The 20,787-nt window shown below is 44.2% G+C and overlaps 6 protein-coding genes across 6 annotated transcripts; 2 read left to right on the top strand and 4 right to left on the bottom strand.

Moving 5' to 3' along the window:
• Nucleotides 1–657: 657 nt before the first annotated feature.
• EAF01_005715 (uncharacterized protein) lies at nt 658–2,715 on the top strand (the record flags this gene model as incomplete). Its single annotated transcript, XM_038913969.1, has 1 exon — nt 658–2,715. One exon carries the CDS (start codon nt 658–660, stop codon nt 2,713–2,715), a length of 2,058 nt encoding a protein of 685 aa, XP_038770418.1.
• A 199-nt stretch (nt 2,716–2,914) lies between these two features.
• Nucleotides 2,915–5,164, bottom strand: EAF01_005714 (uncharacterized protein; the record flags this gene model as incomplete). The annotated part of the gene is made up of 1 exon (XM_038913968.1): nt 2,915–5,164. The coding sequence occupies one exon, from the start codon at nt 5,162–5,164 to the stop codon at nt 2,915–2,917; it is 2,250 nt and encodes a 749-aa protein (XP_038770417.1).
• A 2,328-nt stretch (nt 5,165–7,492) lies between these two features.
• EAF01_005713 (uncharacterized protein) lies at nt 7,493–10,487 on the top strand. The gene is made up of 4 exons (XM_038913967.1): nt 7,493–8,337; nt 8,428–8,628; nt 8,694–8,890; nt 8,946–10,487. The coding sequence occupies exons 1-4, from the start codon at nt 8,286–8,288 to the stop codon at nt 9,846–9,848; spliced, it is 1,353 nt and encodes a 450-aa protein (XP_038770416.1). The 5' UTR covers nt 7,493–8,285; the 3' UTR covers nt 9,849–10,487.
• A 2,120-nt stretch (nt 10,488–12,607) lies between these two features.
• On the bottom strand, nt 12,608–14,116 carry EAF01_005712 (uncharacterized protein; the record flags this gene model as incomplete). Its single annotated transcript, XM_038913966.1, has 1 exon — nt 12,608–14,116. One exon carries the CDS (start codon nt 14,114–14,116, stop codon nt 12,608–12,610), a length of 1,509 nt encoding a protein of 502 aa, XP_038770415.1.
• Nucleotides 14,117–15,364: 1,248 nt separating this feature from the next.
• EAF01_005711 (uncharacterized protein) lies at nt 15,365–17,479 on the bottom strand (the record flags this gene model as incomplete). Its single annotated transcript, XM_038913965.1, has 1 exon — nt 15,365–17,479. The coding sequence occupies one exon, from the start codon at nt 17,477–17,479 to the stop codon at nt 15,365–15,367; it is 2,115 nt and encodes a 704-aa protein (XP_038770414.1).
• Nucleotides 17,480–17,995: 516 nt separating this feature from the next.
• On the bottom strand, nt 17,996–18,916 carry EAF01_005710 (uncharacterized protein; the record flags this gene model as incomplete). Its single annotated transcript, XM_038913964.1, has 2 exons — nt 17,996–18,764; nt 18,816–18,916. 2 exons carry the CDS (start codon nt 18,914–18,916, stop codon nt 17,996–17,998), a joined length of 870 nt encoding a protein of 289 aa, XP_038770413.1.
• Nucleotides 18,917–20,787: the final 1,871 nt, after the last annotated feature.

The raw sequence follows: 20,787 nt of genomic DNA, 5'->3' as shown, positions 1-20,787 counted from the left end.
GTGCTAGGCCAGCAGTGAGGAGCTCTAGCTATGTTCTGATGTCTTCTGGAAAGGATTGGATGAAACACAGATTCAATCAATAGAGATTTGACAATCATTTGGGTCAATTAAATTCAGTGTTCTTCACCATTTATGCGCATGCCTTTAAATATATTCATTTCTCAATGGACTAGTGACAGTGAGACAGAAGCACGTCGTCAGCAAACCACCTGCAGCCACCTGCAGACCTCACAGAGAGAGAACCTGATTTTGTGCGGCATTGGCATCTTAAGCTGATCCAATTATGACTGTCTATCTTTCGGACTTGCTCTTCCAATAGTGCCAGATAGTTCTTAGGGATAAGCTGCTATTTCCAACGTCAATTATCAGACCACATTCAACATTTCAGCAGAAACATGCAACAGAAACGCGAAAATAATAATGCTAGGTATGCAAGGCTGTAAGGGTACAAGGCTGAGGCACACGTACAGTTAGAGGTACACCTGGGCACCTGGGCAGGCTGAGATAGGTACAAAGCCACACTCCAGCCACAGAAGCAAGGCTAAGAAAGTGAACGTCCGATTTAATGCCGGCGATGACGCTTCCATTTTCAACCCCTCGTCAATTTATCACGGACATCCGTCGGTTTGCTTTCATTTCGAACCATGAAAGTTCCAAATGCCACCAACAAACCTCCCTCAATCCACAGGGCTAACCATAACCAATCCTCTCATATTATATCGTGCTCTGCTGGCGACTAAAGTGATTGACCCCGACCCAGCTCAACATCGTATAGCTCTACATTTGCAAAAGCTATATCTACGATTGAAGGATTATAAACCTCAATCGGAATATGCAGCTCGACTCAAAGCAATCAGTCAGGCCGTCAATGATGGTCAGAACAATGAGGATGGTCGGACGGTAGCAGTTCCTGGTCATCCTCTAAGGAACAATCCACTATTTGCCCATCTTTTCAGAAGAAAAGAACGGCAAGATACACTTGCAATGACCAGAGTTCTTACGAGTCATGAAGCAGCAATGAATCTGGATTTTCCTCAAGGGATATTACTTCATGGTGAAGTTGGGACTGGAAAGTCAATGTTGTTGGATATGCTAGCCGATAGTCTACCAAACGACAAGAAAAGGAGATGGCATTTCAATACGTTCATGTTAGAAACATTTTCACGCCTGGAACAATTGAGACAGTCTCGTTCCAAGCATGGAAATTTAGACTCTGAAGACTATTCGCTACTCTGGCTAGCAAAAGACATGATTGAAAAATCGCCTATACTCTTTCTGGACGAGTTTCAGTTACCAGATCGAGCTGCGAGTAAGATCTTGAGCAATCTTCTCACACCATTCTTTCAATTGGGTGGTGTGCTCATTGCATCTTCAAATCGTATGCCAGAAGAACTTGAAAAGGCCAGTGGCATGGATTATGCCGTGCCTGGTAGGGGGGGACTTGTGAAGAATTGGCTAGGCTTAGCTAAGCCACAGAAACTCGACATGTTTTCTAGTGGGTATGAGTTTTCGGGATTTGTTGGAGTTCTGAAAGCCAGGTGTGAAATTTGGGACATGGGAAAGGGCGGTAGAGATTGGAGACGAAGAGAAATTGAGGATGTGGATGATGAAACAGCGAAGATGTCTGAGATAATGAGAGAGGAAATGATAGAGGGGTTTACAGGACTTGAAAAACTTGCACCCGGTAATCGTGGACTTGGATATGAGCAAAGTACTCATGAAAAAGAATATGACAGTACCACCCAGAATATTTTGAAGGCCAATACTCCTAAAAAGTATCTTCTCGCTTCAGATAGTGATGATACCTGGGAGAAAGTGGTAAAATCAGCTCTTCCGTCCTCTCCGAATCCAATTCCATGGCAATCAACCACACTCTTAGTTTACGGCCGTACAGTCCCCGTCGCCCGCCATCTTAACGGTATAACCTACTGGGACTTTCCCACTCTCTGTGGAGGTGCTTTTGGTCCTGCAGACTACATAACTATGGCCTCCACTTTCCACACGTTCATCATCGACGAAGTGCCAATTTTAACCCTCCTCCAAAAGAATGAAGCAAGACGCCTTATTACCCTCCTCGACGCCCTCTACGAAGCCCGATGTAAACTCATAATTCGCGCCGCCACTGGCCCAGATGCTCTTTTCTTCCCCGAAACTAATCTGTCTCCTTCCTCAGATTCTGAATCCGAGTCCGAAAATCCTCAAGATGCAGTATACCCCGAAACCCTCGCCGAAATCTACCAAGATCAAACATCGCCCTTTAGACCGAATGTTTCTACATATACCGATACTGCTAGCGTCAAAACCGGGTATGATCCCGATGAAGATGCGGATTTTGCATCGGTTCCCGGGGCGGGAAATGAGATTGGAAAGAGGAAAGGAGTGGATTTTGCGAGGACGGAAAGTTTCACGGGTGAGGATGAGAGGTTTGCGTATAAGAGAGCGGCGAGTAGGTTGTGGGAGATGTGTGGCGGGAGGTGGCATGCTAGGGGTGGACAAGGAGAGGAAGACTCTTGGTGGAGACCGTTGAGTGTAGAAGCGAGGGGGTGGGAGAGAAAGAGTGGGGGAGAGGTGATTGGAGATAGGGCTGTGGCTATGGGAGAGGTGAAAGGTGATGTGAAAATGGGAGGTTATGTGGAGCTTGAGAGACCGGCAGGTTTGGAGGGGAAGCAATTGGAAGAGATGGAGAAGTTGGGGAGCGGAACGGCGAAGAGGTAGATAAAGAAGATTTGTAATATTGAGCGAAATCAGTGTACTTGCATATCTGTCACATGGCCATGCTTTTTGGGTTACAATACGTTCGTTTTATGCCATTTCTGAGTGACAATCGCAATTTGTCTGATATTCAACTACAAAGTTATCGATATTACATCCCCAACACAATTGATGTATGTATCACACACCCGCTAACTTGAATCTACAACTTAAACCCACCACCACCAGTAACAACCTCACTTGCCATAATTTTCTTCCCCTCTACGTCCCTCATCTCGCCTCTCTTTCCAATAACTTTGACACCACCCCTCTTCAACTCACCCACCACATCCTTCTTCTCCTTCGCCTTCTTACTCAGCACCTTCCCGCCCTCACCCGTCTTCTTGATCCTCTCCTTCTCTCTCCTCCTCCTCCTCAACTTCTCCTCTCTGCTCATTTCCTCTCGCGCCACAGGTGCGCCACCCCGTGTAATCTCCTTATTGTCTTTCTTCATGCCCTCGACCACCTGTCCAGCCTTATAAATTTCCTGAGGCGCCAATCTTGATTCCGCTCCCGCGATACCAGAAGCTGTAGATGGCTGAGCATCTTCCATACTGATTGTAGCGACATCGCCCACGACAGTGAGACTCGGTGCTGCGGGCTTGGGTTTGTAGTGCCAGGAACTGAGAGCGTCGAGTTTAGCACAGATATCTTTCCAGAGATTTTCGACTTCTTTTTCTTGGGCCTGGAGTTTTTCATCCGTAGCGCTGACGTAAGTATCTGGGTTTGTGTTTTTGACATGTTCCTCCTCGTAGATTTCCGCGAGACTTTGTTTATTTTTCGAATCGTCGAGTTCGAAGAGGCCGCGGCGGGTATTGGCAGGGGTGAGCGAATCAGGACGACGGCGAATGACTTCGTCGAATTCTTGGGCGAGGATACGTCTCTTGATGAGTTCTTCGATGCTTTCGCTTACTTCGGCTGTGATGACGGGGACAGGTTTGCCGGTACGTTCAAAATCGAGGTCTTCTTCCAAGAGGGAGTTCATGGGTCGATCGAGTGCCTTTGCTTCTCCTGCTAGTGTCCAGTCACGTTTTGCGACGGATGCGGCCTCGAGACGACGGATTTCTTCGCTGATTTTGGCTTGGCGACGTTCGTGGGCTGAACGACGGGATTTAGGGTCTGCGGGGTCGAGATCTGAGAGGGCGTCTTCCGAATTGGCGTCGTCTTCGTCGTCAAATAGATCGCGTCGGACGTCAGCCATAGCTCGTTCTATGGCAGCCTCATCCTCTTCGGGTGCTTTTTTGGCTGCTTTTTTAGCTTGTCTTTCGAGGTAGTTTGCTTGTCGTTCTCCTTTGCCTATTTTTCTTGGTGGAGGTTCGAAGAAATCTTTGTAAAGAATGTCATTTGTGTTGTCATCTGCTACATCAGCGGCTTCGTCCAAATCCATATCATCATCGTCGTCACTATCTCCTTCAGGTGCATTTAAATCCATGTTGCCAAATGTTGGTCCATCCTCTTCTTCGTCATCTTCTCCGTCCGAAACATCCATAGCTTTCGCACGTTTAGAGCCTTTATTTGCTTTTATTGGCAGAGACATTGGATCGGTGCCCCAGTCAATGTCCTCTTCGTCGCTCGCTTCTCCAGTATAAGGATCTGCTGAGGCATCCTGCCTTTCGAGAAATTCTGTTTGTTTATTGAATTCGTCGATTGAGAAGAAGCCATCGTTGAGTTTGTTTGGATCCTCAACAAATACACCAGCTTCGTCGTCCTCGTCATCCTCTTCGTTTTCTTCATCCTCCTCTCCAAAGCCTTCGAAAGCCTCCCCGTCATCTTGACCATCGTTTTCGTCCTCCGAATCCGTATGGAATTCCTCCTCCATGTCTTGGAGATCCTTATCCCCTCCCTCGCCTTCAATGTCTGAACCAATTGCGAATCCATCCTCGTCAAATTCCATCATATCGGATCCCTCCTCTCCCCCATCTTCACTTTCTTCACTCTCATCTCCACCAATTCCGAGCTCTTCGAGACCTCGTGCTACCTCCCCTTTCAGCGCGTCAACAACTCTCTTGGCCTGTTCGAAAACTTGCTGAGCCTCAAATCCTTGGGTATGTATTTTTCTAATCTTCAGCACTTCTTCCTCAGCCTCATCTCTATCGCCCCTCTTCCTCTTTTTTCTCTGCTCCTTCAATCTTGTAGCTTGCTCATCTCCTATTTTTCCTGCAAATCTATCCAATGTCTCCTTGGAGAATACCGAGCTGGTAGTGAGTATTTTCGATGAAGGCGCAATGAAAGTATGACGATTGGTCGAGGCAAGCGCAGCTATTAAATCCTCAATTGAACTTGATCCATTAGTGCCATTTTGAGTTAATTTAGTAGTTGAGCCTTTTTTGGGCGGGGAGGCAGTCATGGTGTGTGAAGTTGATGTCGCCGAGGAGGTGATACTGCCTGCTATCTCCATCGTTGGCTCCCTCATTCTTTTACTGTTTGACAGTTTTGAAGTTTTTTTTTACGATAAGACTAGCGTATTCTCCCAATCTCCGATAACAATCACGTGATGTTAATCAAAATCTCCCAGCATCGAGTACTTCATTGCAATCTGCTTGATATTCCAGGATACCTCCCCTTTTCATCGACAAATTTTGAGCTTCATGTTGCCGAAGCAGAAGTCTCATGCTCACCCATCCATTTCTTGATCAAGTGATCGAAAGAGGGAGATATTTCATTGTCAAAGTTGATTCACAAGGCTCAATGCATTCCCAGAAGCTTCCCTCGTTTATCATCTCATAATTTGCATTTCTGCTCCATTTCTGCTACATTTCTGGCCTATTTGCCGCAGTTCCGTCGGCTGGAAAATATGCAATAACCTGCATGTATCATTTCTAATCAATACCTTCCGCACCTCATTACTCAATTTATCGTGCCTCATGTTGCATGCGAAATCGGATACTCCATAGTGTGCATATCGATAAATGGCTGACTATGTACGACCGTAACACAACGGATGTGTTGATGAAGGCACGTAGCACATATTTAACATTCTAGTGCAATAGCATAGTACGACGTTGAAGGGTTTGAAACCCACTCGCGTGCACTATTACTGCTTCTAGACGGACCCATTGTACAACATTCACGGCGGGATTTCAGACGAAACCTTCAAACATTGAACATGCATGTCGCCCAAAAGAATATATTTCATGTGAAATTACAAAATCTTGAAAGGTGTGGGGATTTTATGCGTCAAGAACAAACTCTAGATGTTGCTTCTCGATAAAATTTGTCAACCGTATGACTTGATGCTTTTTTTAATTTCACATTGACCCCTCTTCTTATGAATGGGTGGCCGAAATCCTCTGTGGGTGAGAGGGAGGACATTGACGTCGTCGTCTCCAATTATCGCCCAATTTGGTCTCTTATCCTGATTTTCTAGTTTCACGACCCCGAGGTGATATCACAACATGTTGAGGGGCGATCAAATTTGCTGAAAAAGAGGGGATCTGCCGGTTAAATAGCATCTTGATAGTCGAACGATATTTCGTGAATGAGAATGCGAGAAGAGATTGCCAGAGGCTTTTGGGGGTCTGGAGGGGATCAGCCTAGTAACAGTAGACACCCAGAGATACCGGGGGCGCGGAACTTGTACTAAAGACGACATGTAGTATTCACACAAGTTTCCTGTTGTAAGAAACCCACTCTCCAATACATCGAAAATGAGCCAACAGCATGTCATTCGAATCCAGATGTGTACTTCCTAAAAAGCGTGCTCGCTTATGACTCGGGGCCACTGGCTAAAATGAAAACTGGTGCATTGCATGCATACATACGGATGAATGTCTACCAATGACATTGAATCTATGTCATCCTTACTCCCTTGTTTCAATGCTGGGTGGAATTTGTGAAGTATTGAGAAGCCAATTGCCACAGTAAAATCTGATAACACTTTGTACGATCTGTTTCTATGATGAGATGGGAAGAGTTGATGGTTCTGATTTCCTAGGTATTCGGATAATAAGGGAAGACTGGTAGGACCTGAGATCTGAGAATTCTGAGATAATCGATAACTCTCAAACTAAAGTTACTTTTATCTCGTATCCAATCATTGGCATCCAGCATTGATCCAACGATGATCCATCTATGTTGAAACTTGATACCTACCGGCACTCCGTACTTGTTAGGTAGGTGATAGCCATTGTGCACTATTGATCGTGATGCTATTGCAGGTGTGCAAAATCTAAAACCAGTTGTCTATCTTAGCGTTGCATATATCAAATACATTCAGAATTGTGATTGACTTTTCCAATTGAACATCTAGACCAACCGGTCAAGCTATTGCAATCGCAAAATGTACTTCCTGTCAACTCGACAAGCTCATTGGTAATTGATAACAAGGTTGTGTGAAAATCAAAATAATAAACAGACTTTTCTTCTTCACTTGCAAGGAATATTTCTTTTCGGTAGTACTTCATTTCAATTACCACTATTGATACCTACCTGGGAAGTAACACGGCATTGGATATCATTGAACCCTTCGTTCGGTGCAGCTGTACAGTGTACGTATCACGATACGGGGCGTACAGTGGGAGATAATAACTACCGCTGCATCTTGGAGTTTAATTCGTTGGATATCTGCGCACCAATCAAGGAACAGAATTGAAACCAACCCTGTGGGTACATAGAGTACATGCTCCGTAGACCTTCCATGTGCATATGCATGCTATCGCTGATATGGAGACATCAGACATCCACCGAGCCAGCCTCTTGTAGAGAAGTAAGGAAGGGGAAGGAAAGGATAACGGAAAGACAAGAAGGGGACCTCATGGAGCAGGAGCAGGAGAAAAGACTCCGCGGATGTCCGGTTGATGATTTCCTCCAAAGTCAAGTTTTTGATGTTAAGTCCAGTTTTCCTTGAAAGATTCGTATTCTACAGGATTACAGTATTTCACATCAGAAACAGTCACCCATTGCCCTCAAACTCTAGTTTATCGCTGCTATCTTTGCCATCTTTGCTGCCCTACCCGTATTGGTAGCAGCTAACACTAGAAGAAAGATATCGTCTGATCCGTATCTCAAGCTCATTCTAAATGATCAATGTCTCAATGCTATTGAAAGAAACAACTATCAGCTCCAACTACTCTCACCCGCCTGCTTTCATACAACTTCCACCATATATATCTCTCGTGAAGCAGGACTTGCTTGACCTTGTTGCTGCGCTGCTTGCTTCATTTGCTGCAATCAGCTTTTCCCGGGACTCTTGGCACTGTCAACCTCATAAAGCTTATCATTTCTCGACTTTTTATCCGTCTCGGGTGTCTTTCCTATAGATTACCGACGCATCAGGTTTCAAAGCGGATTTTTTGCACAGCTTGGTCTGGATCCTCGTATCCCCACTCTCCTGAACATTAATTGTACTTTGTACCTTTCTTTTGCAATCGCGGATATTATTGCGTATTAAATTTCCAACTTTCTCCACCAGGATCGCTGTTACCCGCACATGAAAGTTGGTCAGGAACAAAGGAATCCTAAACACCTCTAATCCATTACCTTATAAAAGGGAAACAATTGCTTGAGCAGCTTTCCAAGACGATTACATTGTGGGAATGAAGTACGGTCAGCAATTCCAGTCGGACTCTGTGCCACAATGGGCGCCATGTGAGTGTGAAACATTCTCGTTTTATTGGTGTGATAGCGAAAATCATGACACAGATCTGTACTGACACGGCTTTCTCGCTCTGCGATTAGACAACCTTGATTATGATGAATTGAAGAATTCGATAAAGCATAATACCACAAGAGATTCGGGAAAATCGATCACTATTCCGGGCCATGTCGATACTTCTTTGGTCGCATTCGAGAATGAATTCTTTACAGAGTTATCAAACCAACACGATCGGGTCGAACTGTTTGTTAAGAGCAAGAGTGAAGAGATTGGTCGCAGACTTCGTATGTAGAGGGTCAATTTGAGACTGTATACCGGTTAATACATACTAATAATGATTAAACAACAGAATATCTATCAACTATCGTCCTGCGACTACTTGCAAGATGTGCAGAAAGCTCCAATGGGCAGATGACGAGGAAGAGGATGAACAAGTTTTCCAAGTACAACATGCAGATTGAGAGTTGCGGGGATGATCTTGCGAGATTGGATCGATTTGTTGAAGCCCAGCGTGTCGCATTCTACAAATTATTGAAGAAATATACGGTATGGACGATTACGTGTAAACTCGATAATGCAAAAACTTATTTGATGTCGTTAGAAATGGACCGGATCTCGAACACTCAAGGAACGATTCGAAGTTGAGGTACTGGGGAATCCAAAAAGCTTCACAAGACAAGATTTTAGTTCCTCACATTCTCAATATAACGATCTCATTACGCTTATCCGAGCTTCTACGCCAATGACGAGCGGGCCGTCTACTCCTAGTATGGGTTCGAGGAGAGACAGTCTCGGCCGTGCCCAATCACAAACATTGCAGCGATCGCCGCCTCGACAAACATATTGGAACGAATACGACAACGGGAGTGATGTCGATCAGGACGAGCCATACTATATATATACGGATCCTAATGCAGAATTGACATTCCCTGGCGCAGAAGTTGTAGCAAGTGCGATTCGACGAACAAAACAAGGAATGGGAAAAGTCAGGGGTTGGTTTATGCCTCCTGGTTCAACAAAAGATCGTGAACGTGAGCCGTTATTGGGAAATCGAGATAGAGGGTACTTTCAACGAAGTCCAAGCGGAACAGCCAATGGTTCGATAACCGATGTCGAAGATGAAGCGTATGCCTCCTCGGCGGATTTCCCGAACGGATATGTTGCTCATTATGCAACTTTTCCCAGCGTGGCGGATCAGCGACTGAGTCGATTCCAAGAACAAACTTTGTTATTTACAATGATTGCTTGCTTTTTCTTTTCCATACTATCTGAAGCTGCATCCACGCTTCTCCTTGCAACAGGTCGACATAAATTAAGGACGGAGGTTGACTTGGGTGCACTCACGGGTGCCTTGTTAGGATTTGCTCTGGCTACCGGTGGATTAATTTGCATGGCATGTCGCAATGAAAAGCTTGGCTGGGTGCACCGAGGAGTTGTGCTTATTGTAACTGCTCTTTTGTTGATTGGGAGTATTGTGCTCTTGATTATGGTAATTGGGAACTAAGCCTCTCATTACGATCTCTAGCTAACAAACTACTGAAGACCCGCCGGTAGAAACTATCCAGGATGGCGAGCGCTCAACGTTGCAGAGATAAACTGGCTTACATCCTCAAGGTATCGTACATACCAGTACCATTGCTTTGCAAGTCATTTGTCTCTCAATTTTAGTTTTTTCTATGTGTCTCTTGTACTTTTTGCTTTACTCTGTCTCTAGCGGGCGCAATTTGGTGGTTGATTCGTTTGGCATTTGGGTGTTTAGTATGGGAGGCACGTGTTAGACTGCGAGATGTGATTATGCAATTAATGGGACAAATGCGTCAATGGTCCTACTTTGACGGCCTAATACTTTAGAATTTTAAAGAAGTGCGGAGATATTGGGAGTCCGCAATGGCCGAATGTGTGGATAGATTCAATGGTTTGAGAAGAAACAATGGAATTGGGGATAAGAATTGGTGCATGTTCTGATAGGTTTGGTGGGGTTTAGTTGGTGGATTTTGTTGGATTGAAGTCAAGGGAGTTGTTGGTATGTGTGCTTTTGTACCAGTGTATCCAGGGGATGTTGGATGTCACAGTTGCAGACTGTGACATTCAACGCGATGGAGGTAGGTTAGTATAATACAATTGAATGAAAGATGTTGATTCAATGTCCTCTTTTCCAAGTATTCTGCTGTCCGTATAGAGTGTATATTCACGTGAAGACAACACAGAAGTCTCACTTGCATCAGGTTGCCCTTTCGTATCATGTCATGTTATTTCGATACTATTGTGTCATAGGTCATGTCATTCATGAAGTTTTGTACTACATAGAATGCTAGATCAGACGATGTCAATCACATGCTTCGCTTACGTTTTACGTGATGTTGTAGAAAGGGGAGAAATCTTTGAGTTTTTGGAGGTGTGTTGATTGGTCAGTTAGCTAGTGGGCTGGTGCGCTTTTGAGTATAACTAGCTAGGGCTTTAGGGGAGAGGAGATGTTGGAGAGAAAATTTTTCGGTAGGGGCTGGGTTCTGGAAAAGGGGGGGTAGGGAGTGGGGAGTGAGGTATTTAGCCTGTGTAATGAAATGGATGGGACGGCTTTCTCCATGATTCATGAACGAGTTTGTTGTTCAGGGAAATTGTGGAGAGGGGGGTTAGCTCTGGAGCAGCTTGATGTTGTTGTTGTATGGAGTGGAGTGGAGTGGAGTGGAGTGGTGCGGTCAGTGTAGATAGAGGTGGTTAGTGGATATTGTCTTCGAATTTTGTGTCCTTGTTGGGGAGGAAGAGATTTTTCTCCTGTATCTGTTTCTAGATATTGTTTAAATTTTAGGAGATGGATGGTTACGAAGTTTGGGGCGGAAAGGAGATAGATGTAATACGTTAGAGGAAAGGTTGGAAGAGAATACATAATGCGATACAGAAGATAGTGCTCGTATAAACTATGAAAACATTCCGTGTATCCCGAACCCAAAGAACTTTCTCGATATCCATGCCCTCAAAACTTCTCTCCCGAATCAACGGTACTACGCCGGAGATATTTTTTCTTCCTCTCCCACTTATGATTCATAATACGTACTTATATAACATATAACATATACATATATCATACATACAAATACAAATACGAACACACAGGCGCATGCTTGCACCGAGCATCCCAAGCGGACACAAAAAGAATCAACCAATAGGTCTCGAGATGAAGACCGAATGTCGTAGACTCATAGCGTCAAACTAAACCCGCATGAGCGATCTAGATCTAGAAAGTAAAATAAATGAATGACATGTGGATACCGTAGTGTATGTAACGGTGCATGTGTGCAGGAAAATGGAGAAGGGTCCGCGGATGCAGTACTTTAATCCGTCGGGGGGATCTTTTTGGAATTGGAATTTGGAAGAGTTTGATTTTGAATTGTGAAGAGTTTGTGGGTTTTGGTAGAGTGGGGTTTTTTGGGGTGATTGTGGAGTGGAGTTTCAAGGTTTTGTGCGAGGAAGTTTAAGCGAGGGGGATTGGGATTAGTACAGAGCAGGCAGAGCAGGGGGTACATGCAGCTTTATTCGTACGTTGTACCTGCATGTACGAGATTTAGTTTAGTTTAGTTTGGTTTGAGTTAGGGTGAGAGTGGGATGGGGATGGGGAGATGGTTCTGTGAGAGAGGGTGAGTGACATTCTGTAGGTATGCGGATGTGGGTTTGTGTGATGGATAGTTTGGGTTGGGGGATTTGGTAATTAGTTGGAAAATGTAGATAGAAGGGATTTGATGTAAATAGACTTAGATTGAGTGGTTTTTATTGAAATTTCTTGATTTCATATTGTGTGTCTGCTAATGCTCACAATTGATGTGAGTTTACATAGTAGTTTTAGTACAGGAAATTACACACACAACACTCGAAGGGAATAGTCCTTGGGAATTTCATGTGATCGTCTTTCAAGTAAGAAGTTGGCCTTACTAGACAGGTAATGAGAAAAGATTTTCATGTTACTTGCCATTCTGCATCACTCGATGTCTCATGGTTTGCATCCTAAGGAATCTAGATGATCTCCGCACTCGCATGATACTGATTATTGTTGCAGAGATTTGTGATTTTGGCCTCGCAGAAACACTGTCTAACTTGAATCTTAGAATTACAATTCATCTTCTCCTACGGGAGTTGAGGAAGATAAGAAAGGAAACGACACAAGAACTGATATGAAACCAATATGACTATTCGTCTATCCAAACAAATGGTCAAATCCAAGCTATGAATGAGAACCTCTCCTCTAACTAAACCCTCAGTAGCCCTAACACATCAAGACCCTCCTCCCTCACTTTGACTCTCCCTTCTGGCTCGCGGAAAATTTTCCAGATCCTGATGTAAAGTACACCGATCCGGGACATTATGCGTGCGCCATACCGCAGTATAGCCACGAAAAAGACATGGGAATCCTCTTTCTGTAAGAGCAGTACAGTTAGTTGTTCCCTCTTTTAGAATTATTTCATCGCGAACTGCAGTTTTTGTTCTCATAAGTTCTTGTGTGTCAGATACACTTTTCTCCTTAGCGATTTTCAAGTCCACGGCAATCTCATCCGCCTTTTCTGCAGCCGTCAGTGGTAATCCTAAAGCTTCACTAATTTCTCTTCCACGACGAAGTCTCTCAGCGTTATATTCCTTCCAGAAATCTCTTTCTTCGCCAATGAGAGGATCTACATTGGGATCTTCTTCGGGATCAGGAATGATCATTCCTTCGTGGAAGGTTTCGGGGTCGATTCCTGCTTCTAACAGCGCGTAATAACGATCTCTTCCCATCCACATGTGTGACATTGGTTGGTAAAATTTGAGGAGATAGTTGGGTGGTTCATCTTCGGAATCGCTTGGAGTTTCAGCACGCGCGCCTTCAGGTCTTGGGGGAGGTACAGCTGGGTCTCCAGGCGGACGAGGTCCAGGTGGAGGAGATCCAGATGGTGATAATGGAGGAGCTTCACCAGATGTAGTGACAATAGGAAATTCACTCGTTGTCGTAGCTGGAGGAGGTGTTGGTGAACGTGATTGGTCAGTTATAGGATCTGGAGTCTCAACTTGACCTGAATCTTCAGAGAAGGGGCTGGGAATTTTCGGATTAGGTAGAGGCCTACCGGTCGTTGTGATTGGAAGAAGTGCTGGTGCTGTAGTAGCAGGAGGCTCTTTTCTGAAAGCTGCGGGTACTTTTTTATCCAGATTAGAACCCGTATCTGGCATATATCGAGTGATTTCGTGCAACTGCGTCTCTACTATCTCGTCTCGCGAATACCCAAGTAGCAATATACTAATGCGATCCATTTCTCCCTGGTGCTCTGTGATCCATGTTCTAATGGCGGTCATTATCATTAACCCGGCTAAATCTTTTGGCATTGCAAAAATTCCCATCGAAATTCCTGGAAATGCAATGCATCTCAGCTTGTTTTCCATCGCAAGGTCTAGACTTTTCCGAAAAGCGGTCAACAAGAGTGTTCCGTCTCGCTGGTTTGCTACATTCCAGTTCGGACCAATAGCATGGATAATATAATCGCAAGATCCGATATTCCAAGAATGAGTCGTTCCATAAGCGTTGCCCACTTGTCCTGGATGTGGAAATAGCTTGTCCATTTCAGTTTGAAGTTCTGGACCAGCTGCGGCATGAATCGCTCCATCAATACCGCCTCCCCTCTTCAGCCCAACATTCGCAGCATTGACAATCACCTCGACCGGATATTTCAACATATCTCCTTCAAGAACCTCAACTGTGGTGCCTAAATACTCGGTGGTCGAGATAACCTCGTATTGATTTTCAAGACCAGCCATCTTGGAAGGAATTTGGCACAAATGTCTTATTGTGAATCGTACATACGAGATGCTTGAAGAAAAAGGTCCAATTCCCGCTTGAAACTGTATTAGATTGACTTCTTTCAAGGACGAGTTTACCAAAGTTCACGAACAAGTCTTGAAAGAAGACCGTTTGTGGTCCAAGCTAGGAATAAAGAAAGGAAAAAGAAGTCATTATTGAGTGGAGAAAGGAACAATACATGGGTAGACACTAATTACCACAAGTATAAAGAAATCGAGTGTTATTCTTTGAGTTCCTCAAGATTTTCGACCATGTTTATATCGTGTTTGTATTTCACGCCGAAGAACTTGCTAGCTGCGAACTTCATATGTTTGGTGCCATAGTCGTAGCAACGCGTTCGTCGTGGAGGACGTCGAGTAATATTTCACGGTAGAATCAACGCCATATTGATTACGCTTGTAACATCAATCCTCATACAAACCTCGACATCGAATAACAGTAATCGAGCATATCATATATCAAGTGAAGGTCTCAGAGTTGAGAATGATCTGATGAAAACAGTTCGTGGGGAAGAGGAGAATTGATATTGAGCACAGACCAATTATCCTCACAACACGGAGATCAGGACTTCGGAAATAATTTCCTGAGGTGTTATTATTCCCGGTCGATGTATTTTCTACAAGTTTTAGAGCTAAAATCAACGATGAACTTCGCAAATTTGCAACTTTTTTTTAAGATGTGCAACAAAACTTTTTTAGGAACTCAAAGTCACGTGTACACCCACCACATTTCAATGGGAACAGAATTTGTTACTTGGCTTCGATCGATTGGATTGCATGGCAGATAAACGGCTCAATGAGGGTCCATACTATCAGTGGTAGTATCGTGAAACCCAGCAGTATACCAAATTGATGGCAGGAATTCGACGCAGATCGTTCGGGATGGTGTTGACATTTGAATATATACCTGCTGTACCTATGATCGGCATACTATTAAGCAACGGCTAGTGCCGAATCAATCCAATGGACCAGTGTCTCTCTGGGAGACAGTCGTCTACAGAGACGCCCTCGAGCCTGAGGATTGATGCCAATTGTCTTTTTACATTCTGACAACATTGTAACAGTGGTCACGCATGCACAATTACTCCAAAAGATATCAAGAGCATCAGAAAGTCGAATATGGGTATGCAAGAATGTAAATTTCTATATCAAGCTCATAAATAAGTTCCACCCGGTATTATGTTACAATTTAAAGTTCCTTAATATTCAACGCGCTGCTCCAACACTCCAGTTCTCATTCTGCTCCTCGAAAGCCAAATGCTCGAAGAACCAATCTCTGCCGATTCTAAAAATCTCTTTCTTCAGAAGAACCACATTGATTTCGAGCTCTTCGATCTCTGCTTCCTCCTCTACGGCCATGTCTTCCCACAACCAGTTTAAAAACTTTTCTGCGTTCTGTCTCTCGGTACGTTCTCCCTTCTCGATGAGATATTGCCATCCTTGCTCTAATCTTCTCTCCCAAATTACTTCGTTTGCGAAGTCTCTGGCCGCTATTACTTCTGGCCCCTCAATCTCCTTGAGAACCAGTGGTGCGCAAGCCGGTTTGGTGATTTCAGAGGGCCCTTCATTACCATCTTCGACCTTCAATGACACTAGATCTAGCTGCGCATGCTTTGTTTCGATGGCCTTAATCTCGTCGGTGACTCCGATCAAAGGAACGATACCAGCATTCTTGGCCTGTTTTCTGCGAGCTTTCCTGATGAATGATGGCATAGGCCATCCGCCTTTTTCCTGATCCTCATCGTCTAATGATTCATATGCGATTTCTTTGGAGACAGATGAAGAAGGGAACACACTCTCACCAGACTTTGAGACCTCCGGCGAATGCTCGAATTCTCTCTCGGGCACGGTTGGCAACTTCGCAGGGCTGCTCATCTGGAAAAGGCTCATGATCTCCGATCTGGCCTGTCTGAACATTTCAGGTGTCACCCGTGCCGATTTGAGAGTCTTGAGAAGTCTTGCTTTTTCTGGCGAAATGGAAGTAACATTCCTCGATGCTGTTGGCATGCGTGTAACATTTCCGACTGTTCCCGGACTTTGCAATTCCCTCTCCTCAGTCTTTCCAGCCATCAATGACCCTGGCCTAGAACCTTGAATTTCTGACGACACGTCGCTGACCTGTCTTGGCAACGAAGGCGATGAAGCACCAGTTTCATCAAGTCTGGAATCCCCCGGACTTTCGCCTACAGTCTCCTTAATCCTCAGTGGTATATATGTAGATGCCATTGGAGAACCCTCCAACCCGGAAGCTTCCGGTGGCGTTGTGGTGTCCAATGTCTGATTAAATGTATGGCTCGCGGCAACAGAAGGCGGAGCTGGCAGCGATGGAAAAAAATTCGGACACGAACCTTCTAAAAAAAGTGGGTTGCCTGGTGGCTTGCTGGAAGCTCTGCTCGCTGTAACTGAGGAAAATGACGTTGAGAATATCGATGTACCAACGACATTTCGTTGCGATGTCGCGTTGCCTATGTTTCGATTCGGTATAGATCTCTTCGCTGCAGCAGGAGAGGGAGTTGGAGCCGCGAAGACAGGAGCGATAAATTGGCTTCGCTGTGGCATGCGAGCTGCCGGTCCAGCCTCTACGATTCCCATGGAAATTGGACCCTTTAACTTGAGCCAATATTTTGCATCATGGCAAAGAGGTGCAGCAGGTTTCCAGACAATGCCCTCACCAAGGCCAATGAGGCCAAAAGTCTTCGCAAATGGACACTCTTTCTCCACTTCATCGGCCAGAGCTTGCATCTTTGCGAATGCTGGTTCCGGGTTCCTCAATTCGATGGTTTCGTGGTAAAATCCTCCCCGAGAAATATTTACAATGTTAACAGACTCGTTTTCAATGTCTGAATATGGTTCATCTGGCTGCCATTCGTTGTTGATGGAAACAGAAATGATGACGAAATATCGCTCTGGCAGTGCACTGACTGCGATGTCTTTCTGGATCCTGGGGCCGATCCACTCGCCAGCGATGATGAGAGGATGTTCATCGTTGATCTTGGCTTTAGGGTTCAGCTTTTGGAAAAGAGCATGGAACTGCCTTTTCAAGGCGATGATTTCCACTCGAGCTGGCTGAATGAAATCAAGGAATTTCAAGCTGTCGAGAGCCGGTGTAAGAACATCCAAATTTCGAGTCTGTATGTAAATAGTGTCGTCTGCTGTGATGCGAATATCTCCATGAGTTCCATGAAGTTTTACTGTTCCGGTGACAGAAATACTCCCAGCACGTCGAGTCTTTAAGGTTCTCTGGTATTTTGAGAATTCTACGAGTAAATTTTTGGGCTTACCAGAGATTTTGGGATAGAGTGTATCCTTCTTGGAGGCCATAATGTCGCATGTGGTATGGTTGGAGATAGGTGCTGAGAACTCGAAGTTTGAATCCGAGAGTAAGATGCTATCAAAGTTGAGGAGCTTGGGAGTTGCTGCATGGAAATTGTTGTAGAGGAGAGGAAATACTTTCGAATGCAGAGTCGTTACGTAACGACTGTATATAAGGATAAAAAGTCGAGGGAGTGAATCAAGTTCCCAAGAAGGAAAGAAGTTGATTGGGGGGAAGGAGCGCTAACGGTTGATGTAGATGAATTGCGGGGTGAGTTGATGATTTGAAAACCGAATATGAAATTGCTTGCTGTACCACAATTACAGTAAATACCGAACCAATTTACTACGCCACTGACTCCTCAAAGCTAAAAATGAGCAATGCATCTCGTAAAATTCACCCATTATGAGGAATTCTGCTTTTCCGGCTTGCTTGCACCACAACAAAAGTGAATATAGGACATTAAGACGCCTTCGACCCCCCAAACACCAGAAATTAGCAAAGCACCTCATGAGATTCACCCATTATGATGGAAGTTCCGCGACCGCTGGCTGTCTTTGTTCAGTATCAGGCGCCTCCGCAATCCCACTCCTTTGAATCGACTCCACATCCCCCAAACTCCAAGTCGACTGTTGGCTACTCATCAACATACCCATCGGCGAATCATTAGGGATAATAATTATCTTGAACCTTCTCTGTTCCTTCTTCTTCAACTCCTTCTCCTTCTTACTAGACTTTTTGTTCGTCTCTTCCCCCTCATTCTCTCCATTGATCTCGCCTTTAGCAGAGGGTAGTTCCAACCACGCCTGAAAACCCCTACCTCTGAACGACTGATCATTCCATTTATGTAGCGTGGCTCTCAAACTCCCTTCATGCATTAATCCATCCCTGACTTTTTCAACTACTTTCTTTCTGTGAACCGATCTTCCGGTATAATACCCTGCAAAAGGACCACCGAAGACGAGCAGTCCGGTACTCAATACACCAGTGGAAATACCGGCGGTCCATGCTACCCAATCTTCCTGAATAGTGAGACTAGCTGCTCTGACAATTTCATGGGTGAAGAGATGCCATTCATCATGAGAAACACGGTAATCGTAGAGACGTTGATGAAAAGGAAAGCCGGAGGCTAAGGAATCTGTTTTGGTGGGAATGACGAGTTTGGTGATGGGAAACGAGGGGGTAGGGGTGAGTGTTTGATTGATTGACATGGTGTCCTGGGAATCTATTTCTTTGGAATATGGATCCATCAGATACGCTGGTGCTTGGGTTGGGTCGAAGTCTGGGGATTTACTTTGTGTATGTTAGTTTAGATCTTTTAATCAGGAGAAATAGGAGACTTACTATGCTATAGATGGCTTCTCATCTAGATCTGGAGAGGCAACCATTTTTCTCTTGATCTCGCTACCTAATAGTCCTTGGGGGACTTTGGTATTGAAGCTCATTTTCGCTAGATGTTGGTATGTACAACTAGGGAAAGAATACGAGTCACAGGAAAATCTTAAACAAGTACAGATAAATCAAAGAACCAAAACCCAAAAACATACGAGGAACCCTATCTAAAGACTATGCGAGCATCAATACATATACAAAAAATAAAATGAACAAACTCTACTTCAAAAAGTGTATTTGTAGTCCATCCCAAGCTATGCTTACAAGATCCACATTATTCACGTACTCGTACAGCACAGACATCCATCAACTGCAAAAGATCACCCCAATCCCAGCAACATCACCGCCGTTTTGAAATCCAACCCCAAGCATTATGTGGCTTTGAGGATGTGGTTTACGAACAGGCCAATCAATCTAGAAGCACTAACCTAAATAAGTATTTTGTGGAGATTGATGATCGGAAGGATTCAGATCTTTTAAAAGTCCGAACTCGCAAGTTCAGCAGCCCATCTTTGCTGAGAAATAACCTTATATATTTAAGGCTTGTGTAGAAAAGAGGTTTGAGGAGGCTTACACTAGCACCTTATTCCTTCTGAATTCGCTGCCCTAAACTCCCCGAAAATATTATGATTGTCGTTAAAATAAGCAATGAAGTCAAGATAACAACTTACGGCGGCCGCTTCTACGCACGTAAATATCGGTTCACTGTGTGCAGATTTTACTGTCTTATGGAAACTGGTGAGATGTGGCGTCTAACAGTCCCCCACATGTTCGGCGAAAACTCATATTCGTCGTGGCATTTCCTTAGATCCGCTGTGCGGCTGAACCTCCAAGAACCTGTTATCTCAATCTGGAGATGATGATTCGAATCATGTGTGCAATTGTTGGTAATTTGGAGGCGTCGTCAAAAACAACTCCATACAAATGAATGAGACATTCGCTTCGTCCATGAAGTTCTGACTTTAATCCTTTCGTATTTCCTGTTTTGAAGTGCTAATGAAGATTCTATTCACAGGGTGTGAGCATTCAACAAATTTCCTCGTGAGTAACTGGCAATTCAATATTAAGTAAGAGAAATCTAGAGAGTAGCATAGAAATATACCTAATGTAATATATGTACTATCTACTGGAACAAATGTGTGCATTTTATATGTCCTAGCGATAGAGAGAAATATTGTAACAACTCATAGGATAAAAAATACTAATTGATTGTGTCCCTGATTTGTTGAGTCACGATGAGTGAAACAGTATGACGGGAAAACTTCCTCCAAACCAACTCTTCTCTGTAGCAAGTTAGTTGATGAAGCACAAAGGGGAAATGTAACAAATACTCATTCAATCATGTTTGGAGGGAATATTCTGGTGGCGAGACCCTGCTGTGATAAAGAGTTGAGATTTCAATAAGTAAAACATTGCCCAGCTTGACTCACACCAAGCGGTTCTTTTGAGTTGGTAGACACAGTTTTAGATTTTGATATATGCTGATGTTAGAAAGCTAGTGTCTTAAGGGAGCAACTTCCTAGAAGATTACCTAACTAGCTTTTTAGGCAATATTACAATGCTGCCATACAGAGAAGTATCCATGGACTACAGGGTACAAACTTCCAAAGCATTGAAACTCACATGACTATGAGATTATCCCAGTCGGTAGATCTAACCTCAATGTCCATGGATATTCCAACCGGTTTAAGGTTTTCAATAGCGCAAAGTAGGGACCCTGTCAGAACTTCAGAACTGCTTGTGGTAGTTCTATAGCACCATCCGGAAATCCCAATTTGTTCTGTAACTTTCCAACAACTATGAACAGTCATCTTCTGCATCGCATCAATACCACATGCTTCATTAACCGCTGGCCTCAACAAGTTTCTGCTTCGCAAGTACCAACGTCTTTGATGTCTTGCTCATGGCGGCCCGTGAGTCTGCA

This window comes from Botrytis porri, assembly GCF_014898465.1.
Source record: "Botrytis porri strain MUCL 3234 chromosome Unknown BPOR_007, whole genome shotgun sequence".
In the NCBI taxonomy this organism is placed as follows: Eukaryota; Fungi; Ascomycota; class Leotiomycetes; order Helotiales; family Sclerotiniaceae; genus Botrytis; species Botrytis porri.
This window is presented reverse-complemented; position numbering and strand designations above follow the sequence as displayed.

Coding starts and splice junctions, on each gene's coding strand:
- EAF01_005713 (XM_038913967.1), top strand. CDS start 8,286: ATGAAGTACGGTCAGCAATTCCAGTCGGACTCTGTGCCACAATGGGCG. Junction 8,338..8,427: donor TGTGCCACAATGGGCGCCAT/GTGAGTGTGAAA, acceptor CTCTGCGATTAG/ACAACCTTGATTATGATGAA. Junction 8,891..8,945: donor AATTATTGAAGAAATATACG/GTATGGACGATT, acceptor TGATGTCGTTAG/AAATGGACCGGATCTCGAAC.